The sequence below is a fragment of the Centruroides vittatus genome, unplaced genomic scaffold, assembly GCF_030686945.1.
Source record: "Centruroides vittatus isolate TY-2023 unplaced genomic scaffold, ASM3068694v2 contig_628, whole genome shotgun sequence".
In the NCBI taxonomy this organism is placed as follows: domain Eukaryota; kingdom Metazoa; phylum Arthropoda; class Arachnida; order Scorpiones; family Buthidae; genus Centruroides; species Centruroides vittatus.
This window is the reverse complement of record NW_027122385.1, coordinates 6,472,048-6,499,783: the sequence shown is the minus strand read 5'-3', so window position 1 is coordinate 6,499,783 and position 27,736 is coordinate 6,472,048. Positions and strand designations below refer to the sequence as shown.

The window sequence follows — 27,736 nt, the reverse complement described above, 5'->3', positions numbered from 1 at the left end:
ATTTAATAAAAGACTGTGATTCAAGTGTATAATTACAAGCTTTTACTTGCGAATGCGATTTACACTTTAACAAAATACTCACCACTATATCAAAAATAACGCTTTTGCCTATTTATAATAATTAATAATATACAAATTATCTTAAAGTAATATTGCATAACAGATGGTTCCAGAACGTATTGCTAACGAATATTTCAAGTTTTTTAATGATACAAATTTAAGAACGCAGCATTAGTCAAATGAATAAAGTGTTTTAGTGATTTAAAGATTGGATTCAGGTAGATCATTTTCTTTGTGTTTAATCATTCTTTTAGAATTTTTTAAACTAGAAGAGATGAAATCGAATAGACTGAGTATTACTGGCAATATAACAAGACTATGAAATAACGCGAATATAACCATTAACGTTATAATTTTAGAAAAAACAACGAACGATTCTGATGGACCAAAATATAACACCGAAACACTCAACAAAGTAGATATACAAGCTTGAGTTACAGGATATCCAGTAGCATATAAACAACTCTTGATTTTCTCGTTCGGTGTTTTCATTTCGCAATTGATAAATGCGTAAGCGGAATGAACAGTATAATCGACACAAAACCCAGTACACATGACTAACGTTATTAATGTGGTGGTATTGATTGATACATTCCATAAAGACATGTATCCAATCAAACCAACCTGAATAGAAAGAATTGAAATGGCAACAGACAAAAGAAATAATATGTTGCTTGTAAATAAAAGAAATACAAAAATCACTATTGCGGCTGCAGAAGAGATAGCTTTTATAGAATTTGACAGAATGTTATCACCAAGTTCATCATATATAAATCTAAAATTGTATGCAATAACTGGAAGTTTGCTGTCATCGGCAATTTTTCTTACATTTTCAAGGAAAAACTTTTCGTCAATTCGAGATTCTCCATCGAAACTGGACACGATGAATCTGCAAGAAGTAATTTTATCACCTTCTTCATTAAAGATAACGTCGTTTCTTAACCTGTTCGCTACTTTTGCTTTTAAGAATACATTTTGAAATGCACTCAGAAAGTCTTCAGAATCACTCAGATTGTAACCAGAAAGCGAAAATTTTGCAACTGGAGATTTAATAAATGCCAGAAATTCTCTCAGCCAACTTTCTGTGGCGGAGGAATCGGATATAAATGGAGCAGATTCGAAACTTTGAAGAAGATCTTCTACGTCATTTTGTATTGTGACGTTTGAGTAGTCTAATGTCTGGTTAACGACAATTTGTACTTGATGACTATAATTAGAAAAATACCTGTATTCAAGGTTTATATATTCACGTGCATAAGAAGAGTAAGAATAGAGTTTACTTATGTCTTCTCCTTCTTGAATAAATTTCATACAGTAAATTGCACCAGTTAGATAAAGTGTAAACATGATGATTACAATAGATTTGCTATTTAGTCTTCCAAGTATTTCACCAAAAGCATTACTGAAAAATACCATGCAAATATTTTCTTTATTATTCTGGTTTGTTATCACTTGTATCCCGTTTTCAGGTTTTCGATGAATGCGTTCAGTCCTCCAGCAAAAGAAAGAATGTAGATCAATTTTCTCTATATATCCATCGAGTGTCATGAGTCCACCAAAAAACAATAATTGAAAAATATAGTCAAAGACTATTGCTAGAGCCGAATATGCACTAAAAATATGAATACATTTGTATGGTGTTACAAATCCTATGCAAAAGGCAAGAAGATTGGTCAGAGACGTAATCGTGATGGACACTGCAGCTTCAGCATAAGCGTCTTTCATTCTGTCGGGTACAGAAGCGTTGACGTCAGTTCTTCTCCATGCAGCTATCAATATAAATGCATCGTCTATCCCAACACCTAAAAAATACATATAAAATTAATAAAAATTTTGATCGATGTTATACAAATCTTTTCAAAAGTTCGTCAGGCCAAATTTATGACAGTTAAAACTTTCCTTGCAAAGTTTTGGGGCAATAATGAAATTTTCTTTGTGACAAATAATGTACCAATTTATAATTTTAAGTTTATAGATATTTTTACAAAAAACATACATGTATATCAATCTTTTTGTCTACATCTATCAGTTATATCAAGAATGTAAATATTGTTTTTAAGCAATAAAACTGTGTGTAGTATTTTTCATTAGTGCTTGATTTATTATACTTTTACTATCAAATATTCTACAATATTTTTACTTGCATAATTTTGCAATGTAAAGATGTGGAAAACGTATTATTAGACAGCCAATTAAATTGTATTGAGCAGTTGAGTGAGGTCAGTTATTTCGTTAGTGTGATACTGTGTTATAAACAGTTTCAGTTTACGCTGAACGAACCTGCAAAAAGCACGATTGCACCCATCATGGCTGCAACGGCGTTTCTTCTAGGTTGCAGGACTTTATCTTTGTAGGTAGCGTATCTTAAAATAGACAAAGTACTATCCGCCGTGTTTCCTATCTGGCGTATAAATCCAGAGAAGCTTTTTCGGATGGTAGTCAATGTGGTTATGTCAAGCTTTTGTATCAATGATTATCGTATTGCTGTTAGTAATTGAGCAATTCCTGTTTAATCTCTTGTTATTAACCTATAAGAAATATGCTATTTAACGGTATACCGAGCCAGAATAGAATGTAACGTTTCATCTGTGAAGGTCAAGAAACGCTCTGTTGAAGAGAGTCCTTTACTCAGAGAACATCAGAGAGCATCAATGGTAAATGAGAAAGCTAACTTATAACCAAAAACAGTTGTCGCGAATTGTCCGTAAAAAGGAGTCATTAACCTGGATGTAATATTTAAAGGTCAGCAGTGAAAACTTATTTTTTTCGTGAGGAGTAGCATAACTTTTGTTAGAAAACGCTCCGGTTAGAAAAAGCTTTCCATCCATTTGGTGATAAAACAGTGATACAGCAATGACAAGTCAAACGCGAATAAACTTAAAAGATTACACACAGTCAGGCAGGAACCTAGAAACTACTAGGTTTTCAGCTGGGCTGTGATCAGTAACGGAGAATGCTAAGCAAAAATCTAATTGGTTACGGAACAGAGATAAGAAGTATTCTGAGTATCCTTGAACGTTATCTTATGTTAGCAAATTAGACTGATTAGACATAATTATAATAATTTTATAACTATTATAAAAGTGTACTTAGTCCAGCACAAGAAACCATCTTTTAAATCTATGTAATAAATTTTTTTCTCTCAAGTCTAATAAAACATGTCTTTGGCTGCAACTTTCAGTAAGATAATGCATATGCTTAAACAGTGGCGCACTTAGATTTTAATTTTGGAAGAGTCAAGTTACACGGATAAAAAGTTCTTGATGGGAATTCAATAAAATTCTCACCTTATGTGGTCTCTAATCAATAAGCAGTATAGTGAATGTTAATTAAGAAAAGGTGTTTGGAAAATTTTGTAGTATTTGTTTTCCTTTTCCTTTGGAGTGTGCTAGAATCAATTCCTCCCCATCTGGGTGAACCACCGATGCACGAAATGAAACATATTCTCATTTATGAATTGATACAATGATGGTAGAATAAAAATGAGATTTGCAGTTTATCTGGGTTTGTCGAGCGCAGTTTTTCAGTTACATCATAAAACAACAGAGGATATGTTTCGTATAAATCGTTAGTGAATTCTTTTCAGGACGCTCAAGTATTTTTATGTCTTAGGAATCGACATTATTTGATTCTTTCAGTAAATAATCCACATTTTGGAGAGACAGATCACCCCTTAATCAATTGTTTCCGTGGTACGGAATTCTTGCAGCAAATCTTTCACATTTTTGGCTATTTCTTCGCATTAAAAATAGGTGGGCCTTTCAAAGCCCCATAAGAAATTCATAGATTAGTTCATGTGATTTTGACAGAAGTGTGTAATGTGGAGATTTTTCACAGAGGTAGAGGCTGTACAGAAGTTACCCTGATTGTTGGTGAATAGTTTAAATGTATTTTTCCAACTAAAACGAAACTACTGTATTTCAGTGTCTCACCAAAATGTGTCAAAGTAAAGAACTTGGACACAAATGAGTGAATAATGATATTATTAAGTACCCAATAACTTAGCTAGTAAGTAGCACGAGTTTCGGTTTAGTTGGACTAGCACACACTTTCAGCCAGGTCATACACTTCGAGTAGTCGAACGTCGCCGGTTTTATCCTATGGAAACGTTTTGCATAATATTCATTAGTCATTTCAGACAATATTAAATATAAACATTTATCGATACCATGACCAAGACAGTTAAAGTGTCAACTCATCTTTCTGTATAACTCAGGATTGCATTCGGACGAGAGTTTCATGCGCAATCTGTGCCACCTTCCATTACACTCCGGCTGTTCTATTGTAGTTTTGTTCAAACCCATAACTGTTATGAAATTTCACATTTCTTCTTATGGGCGATTTCAGTGCCTATAAGACGGAAAATGAAAAAATATAGGCTTTAACATGCAGTCAATCAGTGAGAGATGGAGAGCATATCCTACGCTACATACAACAATTTAGTCAATAAGGTTTCACCGATAACAAACTAATTAGTTATGTATTTTTCATCACCTGGCGACCTCCTTCATTCAATCTTAATGCACTTGATTTCTTTTGTGGCGAAGAGCCAATGACGAATTGTGATTTTTAAATTATTCTGTAAATCTAAAACCTTGTAATGACAACACCATAGTAATATGAGAGACTTTTTTAATGCTGTTATAGTTTGCAGTTAAACTCACTGTTCATTGCCTTCAATTCTTGCACCATTAGAATTCCCGCATCTATATATTCCTGTATAATATGAATTGCTTGAACAAATAAAACCACTCTTATTCTTATACCAAAAGTGTCATAGCGGCAGGTTTTGGCACTAATGAATTACAGTAATATTTACTGTATATCCTAAAATTGCAACACGAAATTTGATTGCATTTCGACTGCTAAATGATTTACTAAATAGCGTTCGACAAAAATAATTTAATTACGATCACCTCAATGTGAAAACATACGGCAATAAGTAAGGAATTCATAAATTTAGAAATAAAAAAATTCGATATCTCAGATTAAGTTTTTATATCGAACTTCATTGAGACATACCTGAAACAAGGAAGAAGATCACGACATTCAACGACGAGTAATCCATTTTGCAGTAACACAATAGACCGAATGCTGCAACAGTTGCTAAGAAAGGCGATACGCAACCGGCAATACCCAACCAAGGTTTGCTAGTGACAGCGTCAGTTGACAAGCAAGAAACTGCTGAAAATAACATCATAATTGGAGCAATAATGAAGATAAGAGGCAAAACACTTTCGCCAACTCTGTTAATTTCATTATTAGTAGAGTGACTGAACATTTTAGATATTTTAATATTGTTTAATTTAATGTTCGATAATGTTTCTAAACACATTTTTCCCATTTCAGTGCCATTTGTTTCTTCTCTTTCGTGGTGCGATCCATTACGTAGCCCAATCTAATTGCATAGGAATCTCGAATCAAGCTCTTCTCATTTAATGTCACTCCTCCAAATTGAAAAGCAGACAGTATTATTGTGTCCCGCAAGATATCAGTTGGATATCTGTAATAAATTTATTAAAATATTAAACATGTAATAAGTATAAGATGTTTCGTAAACTTAATCAACCTAGAATTCAAGTTAAAAGTATACGATTTATTTAGTTATTCTGATGAATGTATACCGATAAGGTTTAATACGTACAGTTGCATATACTGTCGTACAGTATTAAAGCATTAGAATTACATTTATAGAACTACTCCTATCATATAATATCATATATATAATTGACCCTAAGAAATATATTCTTTGATAATTATAATATATATCATAAGGTATGCAATGTTGTCAGCTCAGAGAGTTGTGAGGGTCGCTCTTCATGTAGTAAGTAGAATCTCATGCTTATTGTGAATGATGTGAACTACATTACAGAAAAATATATTTCATTTTTCACAGAATGAAAGATTTAGCTGATGTTAACTCTAATATTTTTAAAATAATATTTATTAATTAATTATAAATATTGCGTTTTTTAATTGATTAACATATTTGTAATATAGAGAAAATATCTATAAAGCAAATCATTCCTACATCAGCGAAATCGATATTTATCGGCTTTAGTTTATTATAACTGAAATAGTCACATATTTTAAGGGCTTACCTGATTTCGTATATACCCTTCTTGATATCATTTGTCTTTCCTTTTAAACTTAAAGGAAAATTTTCAACGCATGTATTCCTTTCCGTTTTACAACATAAATCTTCGTAACGTAGGAATGAGTTACTCCAAAGTATAGTGACATTTTTTATAATTTCGTCAAGTTTGATGACATCTTCAATTATCAATTCCTCGAATACAGAAGTTCTGTTTTTAGGAGTAACAATTATCACTGCAACTGCTTCGAATCTTGATATTCTTCTGTAATCGCATTGTGACGTGTTGGTTGGAAAAATCGATTCAATAGCTGCTCTGTCAATCCTGCTTCTTGCATTGGATGAAATATAAAGGTATTCCGTATCCCTTTGTAATGAAATATTTAATAATCCCGTTGATAAAAGAAGTGACAATATAAACGGTACTGCCACGTATAGTTGAGGATAGCATCCTATATGATACCCAATACGAGATAATGCAGTAGATACATTCTTCGATATGTTTTTATGCTTCATTTTCATTCTTAATTAAATTCGTCTTCTGAAATAAATATTTATAATAAAATATAAATAATTAGTTGAGTAAAGACAGTACAGAGGTCATTTAAAGTTAATGCATAATAAAGATAACACAAGGTATTAAGAAATCATCATTTTCTTAGAATATTTCTTGAAATGTTAATGATTTTTATTTTTTAATTACATAAATAAATGAAAATTCTATTATTTTGTATTCAATTTGGCGATATGAAGTATATAAATGCTAATTTTATCCTCGTTATTTTAATAATAATATTTAATGTTTCGCTCAAGAAAGTTTTGAAGAGAAATATAATGAACGTTAACAATAATTAAACTGTTTATCTTAAAAGTACAGTTAAAATGGATGTTTCTAATGTTATCGCAAGTAAATCTATTTATGAGAAATTACTTTTAATTTTACAAATGCAAAAAGTGTACAAATTATGAGAAATTTGTATTACAAAATAATATATTGAATAATATACAAAATGATATACGAAATAAAGTGAAAATGTTCACTTACCTAATTCATTTTACTATCAATGTTGAATTCAAATAAATTTATGTAGCGTTTTCTCAGTTTTGTGTATTATATTACTATCGTTATATAAATGTCTTCAGATAAGATGTTATCATAAGTTTAAAGTTTAAACTGTCGATTATGTTGTTGTATAATATTTAAATATCAACCTCATTTATCATATTCGAAAATTATACTATTGAATCTGTACTGTAATATAAGTTAAAATAGCGTGTTTCGGTGTATGTAGGGCAACTGTAGTAAGCTATGTTTAAGTTTGAAACAGTTAAAACCAAGCAGCAGAGTATTGACTATTATCGTTTATCAGTGGCGTGCCGTGACATCTGACGATAGGGAAGCTGTGTTTCTGTAAGAAGCCGACTTCCAGGGACAATCAGTTAATTGCGCGTCAGTGATAGTCTAGGGTCCATTTGTACGTGCGTGGTGGCAGAAGAGACGTACTTGACAAAAACCGACGAAAAAGAAATATAAAATAAACATAGTATATGTATAAAATAGTTTGCTTTAAGACAATCAGCCGTTCGGACATCCTGGGCGTCGATGGGGTTCTTTGATGGTCGATCGAAGGTGGCCTCGGGACAGTGGCGTTGACAAGTCTGTAGAGCACGGGAAGACTTCTGTTGGCGTCGGGGACACGGTCTAAGTCCGAAGTGGCACGGGTTACAGGTTGGCACAATAGACGAGAAACTGTTTTTTTTTTTCTTTCTTTCTTTTGTGCGTTGATACACGGCGTTTTGGTTATTCGAAACGTTAATCGAGTGCCACGTGTCCTCGATTGTCGGAGATTATATCAATCTCCGTTCTTTCTTTCATCTATTTTGATTGGTCGTTCTCCCTCAATCACGCTTCCCGAGTGGTTGGTCCCTGGTTACTAAACGTAACGAGACTCTTACCTGGAGCGCGAGAAAAGTCAAAATCAAAGATGAATTCCATCTTCCACCGATCATAGGACGACTTTCTTCCTCGATTTATGGTTTCTGCCTGGCAGTTTGATATAAACAATGGGTGTCCGACTACAAACTACTTTTACCTGTTTTTTTAAACTAATAAATTTTTCTCTAAATTAACCGTTTTTCGCGTCTTTCGTGACGGGTCAGACCTGTCCGGTACATGACATTTCCATAAAAGTTTTAAACAAATACTGGAAATGACAAAAATAAACAATTTATGTACTTTAGTTTTGAAATACAAATAATACATACATAATACAAATTGATACGATACAAACAATGATAGAAAAACTTGTTTTTTTAAAATTTTTTATAAACTAATTCTATTCGGCGATTTTTTCCGCAAAGTCGTTAATTACTTTATCATAAAAGTCGCCGGTCGTCGACTCCATCAACGTATTTAAAAGCTCTTTCGAGCTTTTAAATAGCGTTGCTTTCGAGCTTTTTTATAAAGCTCGAAAGCAACGCTAGCGACCACAATCTTTCCTCCGACCGAGTGTTCCTGGCCAATGTATGAATTCGCTTCGTGGTCGAAAAACTGCGCTTAACAGACGCACTAGTAGATGGTACCGTAAAAATTAACGATATTAAATCATGTAATTCTTTTAGTACGTCTTTGCTCGGATCGACATTAATTATAATATGTTTTATGTTTAAAAGTTACTTGTCAATATAGTCCGGACACGAATATAAATATTGCGACTCACTACGTAATTTGGAGAAATCAAAAAATTTCCCATAAAATTTACTTAAATTAAAGAATTAAAACACGCTTGGAAAAATTTTTTTTCATAATATTAAAATTATTAACATTTAAAAGTGATAATATTCTAAAGATTTTCTGACAATATAATTACAGTATAATTAAAAGAAAATTATAATTAAATATAACTTTGCAAAAAAAAACGTACATAAAAATAACATTGAATATTCTTTACTTTTTAAATCTTAAACAATTCACTTAGTCAGATAGCTCCCTATCAGTGGCTAAGGGATAGAATCGTTGGAAGCGTTATCAGTGTGTAGTTTCCACCTGCTGAATTGGCTGAGGTTGGTGCTCTGTAAAGCGCATGCGCTAATGCCCTCTGGCTGCTTTACACCATTCAGTTATTCTCGCCGTGAAAGATGTCTCGTAAGCGCTTCCATTCTGCCACTGATATTCGAATATACAATAGCAATCTTATCTTTTTTTTCACATGTAGTATAGAAATTTGTAATAAGATACATAATGCAGTTATAATAAAATATTAATTTTAATTAAGTCAAAGTACGTTAAAATATGAACATTTATATTTTAGAAACTACAAGGGAAGGCCATTGGAAGGTGGAAGCGGCGCTTCCACCGCTTCCAATCACGCACGCGACTGTCGTTTATGGAATTTCGGCGTTATAGAGTAAGCCAGAGAGGTGATAAACTTTTTATAATGTTTTTAATGCAGGGCCTTAATAATATATACGAAGGGACTTGTAGTTGTGTCTAATGTTTCTATTATTATATACATTGAACTTAAGTCATATTGAATATTAAAATGTCTTTTAAAAAAACGAAAATTTTTAAAATACTCTATAATAAATTTACAACATATGAAAGCTTTCATACACTATTTTATATGAAAATTTTATTCTTATAAATTAATGTTATTACTTATTAATAACTCGACATTACTTTACAACAATTTAAGATATTTTTGTTGACTTTATTGAGAAAATATATTGCGCAGATGCTTCTGAATTTTTATTTAAAAATCGTTAAACAACGTTTTTAATATTAAAAAATTAAATAAAATAAAAACAAATTATTCTCGGAATACAATAAAATGCATACATTTTAAAAGTACTAAAGACTTTGAAAGATAAATTTTTAAACTTAATATTGGAAGCCAAAATTAGATTATTTAAAATTGAAGAAATAATTGAAAACCTAATACAAGACGGGGGTACAAGCTACTCGAAAAAAATCCGAGTAAAATTATGACAAAAATCTGCACAGAGACCTGGAAAACTTAAAAACAAAAATACCTGATAACAGAAGAAGAATTAGAGAAAATAATAGAATACCTAAGTTTAATATGTGTCAAAACCCATAAGAACCCAGTTAAATATAGACCTTTAATTGACGTAAAAAATTATGTATATTACAATTTAGAAAAATTTTTAAAAATTAAATTAAATATGATGGAAACTTCTGATTATAGTTTAAAAACGTAGATGAGTTAATAAATAGATTAAAAAATGATAATATAATAATTAATAGTCATACAAAACTCTTATCCTTAGACATTAAGAATATGTACCCAAGCATAACTAAAAATAACATTACAGAATATTAAAGCCCCCGAATGGATCAATAAACTTTGTATCCTTGTCATAGAAAATAATTATTTTGAGTATGAGAATAAATTCTACAGCCAAAAAGAAGGGATACCGATGGATACTTGTATAGGCCCAAGACTAGCGGAGATTGTTATGATAGAAATGGATAAGAAAATTAGAGAAATAATCTCTAATTGTTTTATCCATTTCTATCATAACAATCTCTGCTAGTCTTGGGCCTATACAAGTATAAAAGGAATAACATTTTACAATAGGTACGTTGATGACTGCATAATCATATTTGATGAATAGCAAACTAGCAAAAAAAATAATTTTAAAACAGGTCAATGATATAGATGAAAACATAAAATTCGGAGCAGAAATTGAAGAAAATAATATGTTAAATTATTTAGATATAACTATAATCAGGAAGAACAATACTTTAGAATACAAAAAAATTTATAAAACCCATGCAGATACCGAAAGTTTTAAACTATAAGTCCAATATCCCTCAATCAATGAAATTTAATATATTTAAAATGTATATTGAAAAAATCAAAAACAGAACAACTAACTTACACGATGAAAGTCTAGAAATTAAACAAATAGAAAAAATGTTTTCACTTATCTAATATTTTTTTAGAATATTCTTAAGTGGAAAAATTGGATAGATAATCAAACTAATAATAATAGAAAGTTTAATAAAGATTTAAAAATGCGTAAATCTTACTTATATTCCAAAAATATTTGAAAGAGTCAAAAATACCCTAAAAGATAGAGTAAACTTAGTTCCTGATAGAAATAATATGTTTAAAAGAAATTTATATTATAAGTCAGACGAAACATTAGATTTAATGAATGAAAATGAGGTAGTTTATTTTTTAATTGCAGTTGTAGTTCTAGTAAAACATATATAGGAGAGACCAAACGTAAATTGGGAATAAGAATAAAAGAGCATATATGCGCCATAAGAGGAAATTATGCAAATTCTGCCGTAGCTGAACATCTTAAAAAATACGGGTGCCAAATAAAATTAGATACAATTAAAATAAAGAGAAAAGAACCAAATAATTATAAGAGGCAATTATATGGGCATATAAACATTAAACGGGGTAAAAAAATAGAATAAATAATAACTTAGGCAGAATAATTAACCAATCATGGGCAACCATCCTAGATAACGACTGCAAGTAAATACGATGGTGCACGTGAAAGTATTGTACGTTCTAGCAGAACATTGTAAAGATAAAACACCTTTTAACCGTATCTTAGGAATTTTACATATGTTTTTAGTTCTTAAAATTTAATTTTTAATTCTTATATTAGGATTATGAATCATTTAAAAAATCCATCAAAAAGCCTATTACTGTCGGGAGCTGGATACTTGTTTTTCGTAAGCGTTTTCCATTGTATACATTAATTTTAGTATTTTAGTGTTTAAATCTATATATATAATCGAGACGAGTTGATAATAATAATAATGATAATAATAATAATCAGCGCAGAGCCCAAACGTTTTAGAAGTTGAAAGTTGAAATTTGGTACACAGTTAGGGTACGTCACGAGAACGCACACTAAGAAGGGATTTTTCGAAATTCCTCCCCACGGGGGAGAGGGACAGGATTAAGGCCTAACACTTCCATCAACAATGGAAGTGTCAAGTAACAATGGAAGGGTCAACAATGCAAGTGTTACGTAACGAATTGTTAAGAGAAAGCGACGTGCAAGACGCGGATGCAGTTTTTTTCGTTTTTGCGGAAAATCGAACATATTTTTAGATCCGTCCTACCGTTTTAGATGGGTTTAAAAATGTGTTCGATTTCCCACAAAAACGAAAAAAGCTGCACCTGCGTCTTGCACGTCGCTTCCTCTTAACAATTTCATTCTTAGGTAACACTACCATTGTTGAAAATTCAATTGTTAACACTTCCATTGTTGATGGAAATGTTAAGCCTTTTAATTCAGTCCCTCTCCCCCGTGGGGAGGAATTTCGAAAAATCCCTTCTTAGTCTGCATTCTCGTGACATACCCTAACTGTGTACCAAATTTCAACTTCCAACTCCTAACCGTTTGGGCTCTGCGCTGATTATTATTATTATTATTATCAACTCGTCTCGATTATATACCGTATTTTACGGACTATAAGACGCACTTTTTTCTTCGAAAAATTGCCTCCAAAATTCAGTTGCGTCTTATAGTCCGTAGCGTCTTATAGGTATTTTTTTAAAAAATGCTTAAAAATTAAGGCGCGTCTTAAGTCCGTAAAATACGGTATATAGATTGAAATAAGGACAATAAGGCAATAATAATTATCTTATTGAGTTGTCTTGTGACAGTACGTCGAGAACAAAATTTAGCAGCATGGAATTAATTAAATTTTTGATTCTAGTTAGACATGAATATTCTCTTTTAAGTGGTACAGCTGAAAGAATTTTAATTCTATTTCAGACTTCTATTTTGTGCGAAGCTGGATCTTTGGCTATCGCTGGATAAAAACTAAGTATCGCACGAAAATCAATGTGGAGAATTTAACATGGGTTAGTAAATTATATTTTAATAATATATTTACTTATTTATTTAATTTATCTATTTATTGAATATTAATAACGTTTATTATATGTCTTCTAAAATGTAATATATTTTTGTATTTTTAATAAAGAATACTGTTTTGTCTATTACAGTAATTTTCCACAACTCACTACATATGAACCCATGAATGACAAGGGTTCATGCATGGCCAAAAAAGCTGTCAAGTGGAGTTTACAGCCAAAAATCAATATAAAAATTTTCGCTATGCTAATAAATACGGGTATAATCAACAGGATATTATGTCGGAAACGTAATAACTGAAGTATAAATACAAATCTAATATTTCTACATTAATGTTAATGCATTAATAAATGTATTGATTTTTAAGTAAAAAATTGTTGCAGGTTACTTCATTAAAGTGCTTGTAATATTAGGAAATTTCTATAAAGAAACTTACGTATACAGGAAACACGTTATCAACCCTATCTTACAACGACTACAAAGTTCATTTTAGATAGTTTAAAATGACAAAATTTCATAAGAAAAATAAAAACTTACTGGATGTTGTATTTTTTTTTCTTGATGTCATTTGTTTTCCCTTTCAGAGTCAAAGAAAAATGTTCTATGCAAATATTCTTCTTCTTGCAACACAAATCTGAGTAACGCACGAATGCGTTATGCTAAAGAATACTGACATTTTGAATAATTTCGTCAAGATTTATGAAATCTTCGATTATTGATTTCTCTAAGACAGACATACCGTTTTTAGGAGTAACAATTATTACTGCGGCTACATTGAATCTTAATATTCTTCTGTAATCACATTGTGACATGTTGGCTGGAAAAATCGGTTCAATAGCTGATCTGTCAATCCTGCTTCGTGCATTGAATAGAATATAAAGATATTCTGCATCTTTCTGTAGCGGAACATTTCACAGTCCGGTTCCTAAAACCAGTGACATTATAAAGGGGACTGCAACGTATATTTGAGGATAACAATCGATATGATATCCAATATGAGATAATGCAGTAGACAATCCTTCGTATAGTTTTATGGTCCACTTTCATTCTAAAATCGTAAAATAAGTGAAAAACTTCCTGAAATAGAGCTCTATAAAAAGAAATTGTTTCCAGAAATTAATAATACGATAAAATAAATACTGCCGTAACGTAAGTACAAGGGTTATTGAACTTTGATGCTTCATGAAGATAATATCAATATATTGTATTAAAACAAGTTATTAATTTAAAAATGCATTTATTGAATAAGCCTTTGCAATGGTGTTGTTAAGTATTAATCATTTGTATTTTCTCACCAGATAAATAAGTGTAAATTGTATTATTATCTAGTGTAATTTTGTGATTTGAAGAAAACGATTATAAATTTCGTTGGACAAGAAAATATTTTAAGAAGCATAAGAGAAAAATTTATTACAATAAATTTATCGTTTTTCAAATAAAATAGATTAAATTGTAATTTCCATTCTTTGTGAAGTAAACTTATCAATAAAAATTTCGTTTTATATAATAAAATGTTAAAGAATAAATGGAATTAAATTAAATATATTTACTTACGTTTTTCTCTTAATGTTAAAAAATAAATTCAGATAAATTTGTTCGACTTTCAATCTGTTCAGTGCACTGAAGATTTATAGTTACACGTTATACACGTCCTCAGATAAGATGTAATCAAAAGTTTAATTTCTTATATTGGTCAATACAATTTTTAATGCCAATCTTATCTAACGTATACACTACATTATAATTTGACTACAGTTTATTTTTCAAAAAACGTGGCATTTATGTATTTACGTCGTTTCTCTAATCGATAGGCAGGAAAAAATATATATTATATATAATATAAATTGTTTACTACAAATAAAACAATATGATACTATACTGATCACAGCCGAACATTTGGAGAGTACACACACACAATACAACAACTTATTATGAAACTGTGAAACCTTAATCTGGCAGTGAAGCACGACCAGATACTAATAAAAAAACAAATAAAGTATGTCTTTCCCGCTGTTAACATAGAGAGAAAATGGCAATCGGTCAAATTTTGATTTCGCAAATTTCTGATTTCTCCGAATTCAGAAATACGAAACGGCAAACAAAAATTTGTATGTCTTTCGACATATATTTTGCATTATAATTCAAAATACAAGAACCAACTGTTTTCAAACTTCGCAGGATAATTTCTATACATACGGTGTACGAGATATTAAAATTTGTAGATTATAAGCCAAGAAAGAATATTAAGGAAAAAACTCATCGTGTGGTGTCATAGAAACATTTATTCGCAATTGGGATTTACAGATTTTTTTAAGAAACTTATCTTTACCTCGGGAAAAGTTTACCATTTTATAATAATTAAAAATATAAAATTTATTGTGAAATGAAATTCCATAATAAGTAGTGCTATACATGATTTTAAGTTTGATCCTACATCTCACTGTTAAATCGTTTTAAGAAGTGGAGGAACATGCAGTAACTTAACAAAATCCCTGTTTTTGTAGAATTCATTATTATTTAACTTTTATATTATAGCATAATTTAAATTATAGGACTTTTTGCTTTCGATAACCTCCTGTTCCGATGTGGTAAAGTAAACACGAGCCTCTTGAGCCATCGGTAAATCATGTTCCTAAAAGTAAAGTAAGAATTTTGATTATACCCAATGTTTTTTTCTAGATTGTTTTTTAATCGTAACATTTCCTACTATTAGAAGATGGAAAAGATGAAAATTACCCAATTTGTTTTTCAAATTTATCTCTATCAGATTGTATTTTCCTTTTTATATATGTTAGAATATTTTTTTATATTCAAAGGGCGGGGGAATTTCGAATTAAGGTGTTTGGTGAAATAAGAAATGCGATGACTGAGGAGGGAGCCGAATCATACGAAATTTAGGGCACGTAGTTTATGAATGGTCTCGGCCAAAATGTTTCATGAATTAGTTTCAATAAATACGCCGAAAAACCAATAAAAAATGTTTTCAGATAAAACATATATTTGTTTTTACGTAAATTTAAACATATTTTACAAATGAAATAAGATTTATCGATTAGTTATTGAATTCATATATGCTGTGAAACTGTGATTTAGCAATATCTTTTCGTCACTCATATTCACGGATTATTTAAATATCCCCAAGAAAATTAAAAAGAATACAACTATATCTAAGAATAAAGTTAAAGCACAAATAGACAAGTTACAAACTTAAAACGTCGGTGAATCTAACATAACAGTTTCGATTAAAGATATAAGTAAAAGATATATTAACTAGTTCTGTATACCACATTTAATGTACTCAGGTAACTGCTAGTGCCTTAAAATGCGACGTAAATAACCACGCATGACACACAGGAAGACGAAATATTCTTAAAACCAATATTCGAGATTTTCGATGTCTTTTTATCACAAAAATAAATTAATCAGCATTATTCAATGAATGAAGTATTTTTATGATTTAAACCTTCAATTTCAGATAGCTCATTTCCTGTGTATTCAATCTTTTCTGTAGAACTCTTTAAACATGCAGGGATAAAATCCAAAAGACTGAGTATTACTGGCAATATAACAAGACTGTGAAATAAAGCAAATATAACCATTAACGTTATAATTTTAAAAACAACAACGAACGATTCTGATGGACCAAAATATAACACCGAAACACTCAATAAAGTAGATATACAAGCTTGTGTTACAGGATATCCAGCAGCATATAAACAACTCTTGATTTTCTCGTTTGGTGTTTTTTTTCCGCAATTGATAAATGCGTAAGCCATATGAACTGTATAATCTACACAAAATCCCGTGCAAACCACTAATATTATCAATGCAGTAGTATTGACAGTTACATTCCATAAAGACATGTATCCAATCAAGCCAACCTGAATAGAAACAATAGTGATGGCAACAGATGTAAGAAACAATACATTTGGAGTAAATAACAGAAACACCAAAATTACTATCGCTGCAGCACACGAAATAGTTTTTATACAGTTTGAAAGAATATTAATATAGAGTTCGTAATATATAAACTTGAAATTGTATGGAGTAATTGGAAATTTGCTGTTATCGGAAATTTTTCTTACATTTTCAAAGAAAAACTTTTCGTCAATTCGAGATTCTCCATCGAAACTGGACACGATAAATCTGCAAGAAGTAATTTTATCACCTTCTTCATTAAAGATAACGTCGTTTCTTAACCTGTTCGCTACTTTTACTTTTAAAAAAACGTTTTTAAATGCACTCAAAAAGTCTTTTGAATCACTCACATTGTAGCCAGAAAGCGAAAACTTCGCAACCGGAGATTTAGTGAATGCCAGAAATTCTCTCAGCCAACTTTCTGTGGTCGACGAATCAGAAATAAATGGAGCAGACTCGAAACTTTGCAGGAGATCTTCTATATCGTTTTGGACAGTAATATTTGAGTAGTCTAATGTCTGGTTAATGACTATTTGCACTTGATGACTATAATTAGAAAAATATCTGTTTTCAAGACTTAGATATTCAGTTGCATAAGAAGAGTAAGGAAAGAGTTTACTTATGTCATCTTTTTCTTTAATAAATTTCATACAGTAAATCGCACCAATTAGATAAATTATGAACATTAGAATAACAATAATTTTACTAATTGATTTTCCTAGTATTTTACCTAAACCATTACTTAAAAATACCATGAAAGTATTTTCTTTCTTATTTTGTTTAGATTTTGTTTGTATCCTGTCTTCAGGTCTTAGATAACTGCGTTTAATTGGCCAGCAAACGAAAGAATGCAGCTTATTCTTCTCTCTATATCCATCGAGGGCCATGAGTCCTCCGAAAAAGAATAACTGAAAAATATAGTCAAATACGATTGCCAGAGCGGAATATGCGCTGAATATGTGAATACATTTGTATGGTGTGACAAATCCCATGCAAAAGGCAAGAAAATTGGTCAGAGACGTAATCGTGATGGACACTGCAGCTTCAGCATAAGCGTCTTTCATTCTGTCAGGTACAGAAGCGTTGACGTCAGTCCTTCTCCATGCAGCTATCAATATAAAGGCGTCGTCTATACCAATACCTGAAATATTCATAGAAAATTAATCACATCTTCGAACTTTTCACAGAAAACCATTTATTAGTTTCAAAAGATAAATTTACTATTGATTGAACGTTTACTGAAATGTTTTGAGATGAAAGTGAGTTTTCTGAGGACTAAATGCAATGCTGACATTCGAAAATTCTACAAAGGAGTATTTTAAGTTAAATAATATTTAGAACGGTTTCATTAATGGTACTGTGTTTGGATCAAAGTCTCTGCTGTGTGACTCTTGCAAAAAAAAAAAAAAAAAAAAAAAAATCTAAATGTTATCTTATTCTAAATCAATTTTTTTCAATAAAAATAGAATTAAGCTTTGTATATAAATTATTCGCTTGTTTTTTCGTCGCAATTATTATATAATACCAAAATGTACTGTCATCATTTAAAACTTACTCTTTCTTGTTTCTTTCCTGGCTGTTTTATAAAACATTGCCGGCTCTTATAATATAATAGTAATCGTATCAGATTTGAATTTCTGTGTTTTTGGAATTGTGACTTTTTCACCTGTGAACCCAATAAATTTACAAAATTTATGTATGGAATGTATATATGTGTCTCAGTGTGTATTTCGTTTAATTGATATTTCCGGGTGGGTTAGAGGTTGAGAAGCGAAATTTGTTATGATATCTTGCATACAAGTGCTTGTATGGCGTTGATGCTATTAAATTTTGTTGGTGTGAATAGCCCGAGTGGTAGAACGATGTTGTTCCTGTTTTTGTCGGCAAACAGGTCGGTGAGATCCACCTACTTGTCAAGGGATGGCTGATTTACCTTTATGATCCCGAGGGGTCAAAATTCTTTTTGTCAGTCGAGTGGAGGGAGGTGAAAGGGGTCGACAGTAAGGCGTAGGCGATATACGAGTAAATGACACCATTAACAATGAAAAACAATTTATTTGAAATAACTAAACTAACGATTACAAACTCTAACACTGAGATCTCCCGATTAAGCTCTCTAGCTTTCTATTACGCGTAAGAGGCCGAGAGAGATTTTACATTGATGGTTATCATACCTCTTTGATAATTCCACGAGGTTCGAATTCGTCCTGGTTAATGGCACAAAGGTATCCGAAAATTTCACAAAAGTATAAAATTCGCGACTGAGACACGGATCGCTGTTAGTAATACTATGAGGCTCAGAGATGCGGCGGTCGGTTCTTCGATGAGAGACTCTCCTGAGGGGAGAATAAGTGGCTTTTATAGCTTCGTGATGGGAAAATACGTCATGTGATAGATTGTTAGAGGAGGTAAAGGTTATTGGAGCAGGCCTGGAAGTTAAAGGTGTTCCGGGGACCAAAATAAAATGATGAAATCAGTAGTTAACTGTAAACTTTATGTCTTGCAGTATGAGAATGAGTGCCTGGATGGGCGAATGTTTACATTCAAAATGGTGGGTTAAAAAATTTTCCAGCGATGTTGTTTCCCTTTTGTTTCAAATTCTTTAGGCATTAGGAAGGGAAATAAGTAGGGAAAAATCAATAAAAATTTCAGATCTCACTTTGGTTAAAGTTCGAGGGGTGTCTTGTATAATATCTCGAAAGAGGTTGACATTGATGAAAATTTCATTTATTATTACCATTCAGAAATTTTTATAAAACTCATCCCTACTTTCGGTATTAAACTTTTTGTCATTTTATAATAATTAGTAATGACATTTCGTTAACACATGACGCCACACACGATTTTATTTATTATGATTAATATGATAAATGTTATTTTTTTTTAAATATCATAACGGACAAGAAGTTAGGCAACTCGTTGTTAAATTTTTTAAAACCGTGTAAACATAAAACGTATTTTAATCAATAAGTATTGGTCGGTAGAGAAAATCACACAAAACAAATCGCACAAATAAAAAATCGCACAAAAATAGACCGCACAAAAGTATATCAATTTATATCGAATATGAAATGAATTTAAGTTTAAATAAATGAGATACACGCCTATGATTTTAAATTATGTAATTTCAATTACATTTCTTTGTTAAATATTTTTGAATTTCCCTATGGTAGTTGTGTTTCAATTGACTTGTTAGCTTCACAAACACGTAAAAAAAGAACTGTGCATAAGCGCTGGTGTTTTGATTGATAGCATTATGTGGAAAATTTAAAAACGTAAGAATTGTTTTGATTTTTCTTCATGGATATCGACAAAGGTATGTGGGAAGAGTTCTCTGAGTCCTTTCCTTTGGAAATTATACACAATCGATTAAGGAGAGATCGTATTGAAAACATACAACACCTCCTTCACGACAGAATGAAAAAGCCAATGAAAACCTAGATCAGCGAAGCTTCGAGAATACAAAACAAATTTTTGACGTAAAAGTTTGTTCGCAAGTGGTACGGATAATCCACTGGATATGGTTTTGCAATCAGCAGAATAAACGAAATGTTGGATAACAACGATAATTCATCTGTAGTGGACATGGGAAGTGTTTCGGGTAAATATTTATTTACCATCATTTACTCGATTAAACAAATTTTCGATTGTCAATGTCGTATTTGGATGTTATAATAAGTATACTTATGTTTTGTAAAGAATAATAATCACATATACACTTCGTTTTAAAAATATATAGAGAACTACGCATATAACCTATCTCGATGTACTTAAATATTAATCACAATAAAAAGTTATTTCGTACGCATTTTAGAATTAAACAAAAGTGCCTACATGTAACCAAGTGGATAAAACCACTGAACATTACTCGTTGGTCATGGGTTTGCGCCTTGCCAATGGGCCAATGGCCAAGTGGAGTTTTCCGAGTTTGCTTTACTTTTGAATAAAGTTAATCAAACAAAAATAAGTAAAGAAACAGAAAATAAAAAGTAATCACAAAACAGCAAAAAAAAGAAAGACAACCTGAAGCGCAATATAGGCTTCTCTCTTAACATTGCAGAACATGCGGAAGATATCTTTGTTAAAAGAAAAATTATAATCGTAACTCATCTTTACGGACGTTTTCACACTTAGGACAACGAAAACAAAGATTTGTTTACATAAAAACACTTGTTGAAAGCCATGGTCTATATATAATTGAGATTTGACATTGAACAACGAAAAATTTAATTTGTTTAAGCAAAGTATTGACGCAATGTTCAGTGTATAAAAGTTGACAAAATTTTTGAACGTTTTTCTCATTAGCCAGAATGGTCTTGCTGGAACGGTTATATGTTCTGAAGCCGTCTTGTAAAAGCACTGACAATGTGCAGGTATAGTTTCTCTATTTTATCGGAATATTAACATCACAAACTCTCGAGAAAAATATCACGATTCAAGAAACTGAACGTATTGAACATAAATCTGGTAGATGGTGAACCCACAAATTGCTAATATCCTTAACCAGACTATAGAATGCCTTCGGGTAATTTTTTATGACAATGAACTGAGTTTTATAGGTAATTCAGAGACACTTCCTATAACTAGGCGGATAGTTTCGGATGCAAAATAAATTAGATATTTTAACAATGTACGATTTTAACTAGTACCTATATCTATATATATAACTGAGATGGGTTGATAATAACAATAATAATAATAATCAGCGCAGAGCCCAAACGGTCAGGAGTTGAAAGTTGAAATTTGGTACACAGTTATGGTACGTCACGAGAACGCACACTAAGAAGGGATTTTTCGAAATTCCTCCCCACGGGGGAGAGGAACAGGGTTAAGGCTTAACACTTCCATAAACAATGGAAGTGTTACGTAACAATGGAAGTGTTAAGAGAAAGGGACATGCAAGACGCAGATGCAGTTTTTTTTCGTTTTTGAGGGAAATCGAACATAATTTTCGACCTATGTAAAAATTTTCTAATTAGTCGAGAAACAGGGGGACCCAATTCTTGCATTCTGTGAAAACGGGTAAGGTTGACTATAACGTAATTATCATAACCTTCGCTATCGTTACTTTGCCCGAGCAACGCCGGGCCTACCTGCTAGTTAACTAATAAATTGAAATTTATAGGTAATAATAAGATGTAATAATTAAACTTAAAGCAACAGGGAGAATTTAATTTGTGAAATAGAAGAGGGTAATACTAAAATTATGTTCTTTGAAGAGATAATAAAACAATCTATCGACGAGTTGCAGAATTTTCTCGGCTGAGAAGAGAGACTATTAATTATATCCTTAATAAGTAAGTTTTGTGTGGTGACGTCTGTTATGAAATTTTACTATAAAAATTGCTTTATATTTTTAATTATAATAAAATGGCAAAACGTTTCTCTTTGATACAGTCCGTAAAGAAATTATAAACTCAAGTGAAAATTTTCTGTGTTTTAATTTCTTTTCATCCACAGTCAATTGTTGCTATATGAGATGATTTTAATTAGTCTTAAGAATATATAATGAAATAAACAAGTCTTTGTATTGTATCATTTTAATAAACAATCAAAAATTTGAATTGTTATAATTTTTTGTTGTAAACAATTTATAAACTCAAGGGTGATTTAGTAAGTTTTTAATACTTTGTGGACCCTCCCTTGTTTTCAATTACCTCCACAGCTCGTTTAGGCATTGAATCAAGCAGGTTTTGAATGTCACTTAGTTTAATTTTGTCCCAGGCATTATACAATGCAACTGTAAGCTCATCGGATGTGTTGTATTGTTTTCCATGGCGATAAACTAATGCCACAAGTTGACTCCAAAGGTTTTCAATGGGATTAAGGTCTAGACTATGTGCTGGCCAAACCATCACTTCAATTTTTTCACGTGAAAACCACTTTGTAGTACTGGCTGACTTGTGAACAGATGCATTGTCCTGTTGATAGATCCAGTCTTGACTACCAATGAGAGGACCAAATGGGATTAGACGTTCATATAACATAGCTTGGTCTCAGAATTCATTCGCCCATTAATAAATGCCAAATCTGTTTTCCCTCCATATCTGATTGCTGCCCAGATCATTACTGAACCTCCACCTTGTTGTCTACTGGATTTGACCCTGGGATTCTTTCTTGTATCATGCCAATAATATGCTGGGCCATCCAGGTTAAACTTTTTCTCATCTGAGAAAACTATTTTTCTCCATTCAGTTGTCCAGGTAACATGATCTTTTGCCCATTGCAGCCTTGTTGACTGATGTAACTCTGTTAGCTTTGGTTTGGACTTCACTTTCATAAAGTTTATTGTTTTATTCTTTCTCAAGCTTTTCCACACAGTTTGGTGGGACACTGGAGTTGGTAAAACTGCACCTATCTCACGAGTAGACAATGATTCATTTGTTGCAAGACTAGCAATGCAGCGATGATCACGAGGCTGCAGACTTGGTTTTCGTCCTGTACGTTTAATTTTGCTATAATTATCACCCTTTTTTAGTACATTTTGTACTGCAGTTTGAGATCTTCCAAGTTTTGAAGCAATTTTACGAGTTGGCCACCCTTTTCCCTTAAAGAAATAGATTTTTCGTATTTCACTTTCAGTTAAGGTTACTCCCCTTGGCATTTTTGTCACTTTTTTAGTTTGAATTCTTAGACTCACCCAAAATGTTACACATACTAATTTACATAAATACATGCATAGTGGATTGTTCCATTCAACGGTAATAATCAGTTTTCACCCTTGAGTTTATAAATTGTTTACAACAAAAAATTATAACAATTCAAATTTTTGATTGTTTATTAAAATGATACAATACAAAGACTTGTTTATTTCATTATATATTCTTAAGACTAATTAAAATCATCTCATATAGTAACAATTGACTGTAGATGAAAAGAAATTAAAACACAGAAAATTTTCACTTGAGTTTATAATTTCTTTACGGACTGTAGTAGAGTTGTGTTTCAAAAAAATTATACATGTTAGTAACGAGTAGAATCTTCATTAAGTCCAACCTCCCTCGAGATATGACACTTAACTCCACTCTATTTTTCCCATTCTCTTGATTTTTAACCATGAGAATTTACCATGCAAAACGTCATTTTTAAATCATTACCTTATCCTGAGATAACCACTTCCGGTCCGGATCCGAAATACCGACACACACATCCACCGAGTTTTTTAAAAGCTCTATTGTTTTTTGACTTTAGACGGGTCAAAACGTGGAGATTTGCAAAATCGCAGATGGTAAATTTTGATACGATTTCAATACTTTATCCCGTTATGTACGTAACAGCCAGGACAGTAGAAAAACAATAAAAGAACATTTTATTAGTAACAAAAATGTAAATTTCGTTAATTTAAATTCCCAAATGGGTTTATGTTTCCCAAATGGGTTTATGGGCAAGTTTCTTTCGCTGCTACTAGCAGCGAAAGAAACTTGCCTTATGTTTCGCACATTTGAAGTAATTTTTAATGTCCGAATGCTCATCATGAGTTACTGAAAATTCTGAAAAGCACAGTTCATATTTCACTTTGTCAATACAATCACAAACTTTTTCAAAAACAGATAATCCTTCTTTTAATTCATCAGAAAACACACAATTTCTTTTCGGAATTCTGGAAATTAAAGAGATTTAATGTACAGTACAAAATAATCGCAAATGCCAACAAGCAATTTGAACTCGACAACATAGGACATCGGCTATATTTAGATTACAACAGTGAGTGTAACGGGAGGATATTTTAGTTGCCAAATCGCTATATTACCCCAGGCTTCACTATTTCTACTTCATGTATATTCGGCACTTTTAAAATTTTACCGAATAATTAGGACAAAATAACAAACTAGCTGGGACACAGGGACGACAACATCAAACCGGGATAGTCGCGGTCAAAGCGGGGCGTCTGGTAAGCCTAGGCAGAAATATATATAAAAATACATTTATTTTAAAAGTTACATATAGTAGACCTATAAGAAAGTGATTAGTTACGGTGGATTGGAATAGTTATATAGTAATATTAGGATATATATCAGGGGCATCATGAAATAGGTAGATAACGTTTAAATGCGCTGTTCATCGCCTTCAGGTTGTACAAAACCTCAATGCGATGTGAACCGTAGAATGAACTGTAACTCCAACATGGCTAGGGTCTGCGTACATTATTAACGTTTCGTACGAATAAAACCTTCGCTGATTGCTGCTCACAATAGATGGCACAACATCTAATTTGGTTGTTTATAGTGCTAAATATTTTTTTACATAGCGTTGAATATAGAAGATTTAATTTGATCACCCCAAATAAAAATTCAGTTAGTAAAAAAATTGCAAATAAATAAATAAATAAATGTTTTTATATCTGAAAGTGATTTTTTTATATCGAAATTCATTAACACATACCTGAAATGAGAAAGACGATCATGACATTAATTGATGCGTAATCTATTCTGCAGTAACACAGTAGACCGAATGCTGCAACAGTTGCTAAGAATGGTGACACGCATCCAGCAATACCCAACCAAGGTTTACTGCTGAGAGAATCAGTTGACAAGCAAGAAACTGCTGAAAATGTCAACATAATAGGAGCCACAATCAGAATAAGAGGCAATGCACCTTCGCCAATCCGGTTAATTTCATTATGAACAGATTGACTGAATATTTTAGATATTTTAATATTGTTCAAATGAATATTTGATAATGTTTGTAAACACGTTTGTTCCCATTTCAGCGCCATTTGTTTCTTCTCTTCTGTGGTGTGGTCCAATCCATAAACCAATCTAATTGCATTAGAATCTCGAATAACATTTTCCTTATTTAAAGTCACTCCTCCAAATTGAACAGCAGACAGTATTAATGTGTCCTGTAAGATATCAGCTGGATATCTGTAAAAAAATTATTTATTAAAATAGAAAACCAATATTAAATACAAAATGTTTAGTACCACAAAAACTTAATGAATTTATAACTTTAATTAAAAAATGTACGTATAATTATATTTAAGTAAAGAAATTATATTTTATGAAATTAAATAAATAGATGTAGCTGTGTACTTATATATTAATGACATTTATTATGCATTTATTTTTAAACCAATATATTATTTTATTTTAAATAAACAATTCTGTTTTTTTTCCTCTCTTAATGCAAGTTTTTCGCCTATCTCTTTAAGAGTCTATTCACTGGTCGAGTGGGTAAAACAACTAAACACTGGTAATCGCGGTCGTGGGTTTGTGCCTGGAAAACGTGCTCGCCACGTGGACTTTTCCTACTTTTATTAACGTTTGACGTTCCTAAATAGGAACCAGTTTACATTGGAAAGTCTTTCTGAGAGTCAAGTTACCTCGAAATGGACACCCTTTGGCAAATCGCTCACGAGTAGTGATGCCGTATACCAACAAACCGCTTTATATGATTTAGTTACAATTTGTATAAGTAATACACAAAAATTTAGAAAAGTTCAATCACCAAACCTTTCATGTGAAATGATTCTTGTTTTCTAAATATATTTAAGAACATAAAAAATAGATTGTTATTTAATTTTTATGTTTTTAAATTTACAAAAACGGTTTGAAAAACGTATTGTTTATATATAAAAGTGATATTCCTGGTTAGTAGTATAATTTGATAATTTATTAATTTATTATTATGAAGTTTCTAACGTCGAATATATTTTATGTATTTTGCAGCCTGAAGAAAGAATGTTACAATCCCGAAATGCATTACGATTGTGATTTCTTTTGTTAACTGAACTTTATTCAACTGAACTTTACAATGTCCTTTAATCAGATATAAAATCTGATTAAACGACCTTGTTGTGAGACAAACTCGGGTTTATCCTTTGATATTCTTAGTTGGAATCTTAATTGTAATGTCTAAATTTTACAAGAATAATAACTTACTTGATTTTGTATATTCCTTTCTTGATATCGTTTGTTTTTCCTTTCAGAGCCAAAACAAAATTTTCATGGCAAATATTCCTCTCCGTCTTACAACACAAATCTTCGTAACGTAAAAATGAGTTACTCCAAAAGATGGTGACATTCCGAATAATTTCGTCAAGTTTGATGACATTTTCAATTATTGATTCCTCTAAGACAGATGTACCGTTTTTAGAAGTAACAATTATTACTGCGGCTGCTTGGAATCTTAATATTCTTCTGTAATCACATTGTGACATATTGGCTGGAAAAATCGATTCAATAGCTGCTCTCTCAATCCTGCTTCTTGCATTAGTTGGAATATAAAGATATTCTACATCTTTCTGTAGCGGGACATTTAACAGTCCGGTTCCTAAAACCAGTGACAGTATAAAGGGGACTGCAACGTATATTTGAGGATAACAACCGATATGATATCCAGCACGAGATAATGCAATAGAGACAATCCTTCTTATATTTTTATGCTCCATTTTCATTCTTAAATCGTAAAATAAGTGAAATAGATTCTTATGAAAGGAAATTATTTCCTGAAATTAATAATGCAATAAAATAAGTAGTGACGTAACAAAATTACAGAGGTGATTTAAAGTCGATGATTGATAATGATTATATATTATATTAAAACGTTACAGAATTATGTCGAATATAAATTTTTTAAGAAGCACAAAATGCATATTGATTATAATGAAACTGTCTTTTAGCAAATTTAATTGAGATAAATCTCTAATTTCTATTGTAAAGCAAAAGTTAAATTATCAACGAAAAATCGTTTTTAGTTTAGAAAAATCTAAACAGTATGTAAAATTTGGAAAATTTGCAATAAATAATGAAATTAAAGTAATATACTTACTTACGTCTTTCGTTTTGG

The 27,736-nt window shown here is 31.4% G+C and overlaps 2 protein-coding genes across 2 annotated transcripts; both read right to left on the bottom strand.

Moving 5' to 3' along the window:
• Positions 1-261: 261 nt before the first annotated feature.
• LOC136979508 (patched domain-containing protein 3-like) lies at positions 262-6,670 on the bottom strand. Its single transcript, XM_067275515.1, has 5 exons — positions 6,162-6,670; positions 5,394-5,563; positions 5,083-5,244; positions 4,725-4,793; positions 262-1,862 (listed from the first exon to the last, which is right to left on the bottom strand). Exons 1-5 carry the CDS (start codon positions 6,668-6,670, stop codon positions 262-264), a joined length of 2,511 nt encoding a protein of 836 aa, XP_067131616.1.
• A 9,788-nt stretch (positions 6,671-16,458) lies between these two features.
• Positions 16,459-27,736, bottom strand: LOC136979507 (patched domain-containing protein 3-like). The gene is made up of 4 exons (XM_067275514.1): positions 27,719-27,736; positions 26,830-27,345; positions 25,331-25,812; positions 16,459-18,089 (listed from the first exon to the last, which is right to left on the bottom strand). Exons 2-4 carry the CDS (start codon positions 27,342-27,344, stop codon positions 16,459-16,461), a joined length of 2,628 nt encoding a protein of 875 aa, XP_067131615.1. The 5' UTR covers position 27,345; positions 27,719-27,736.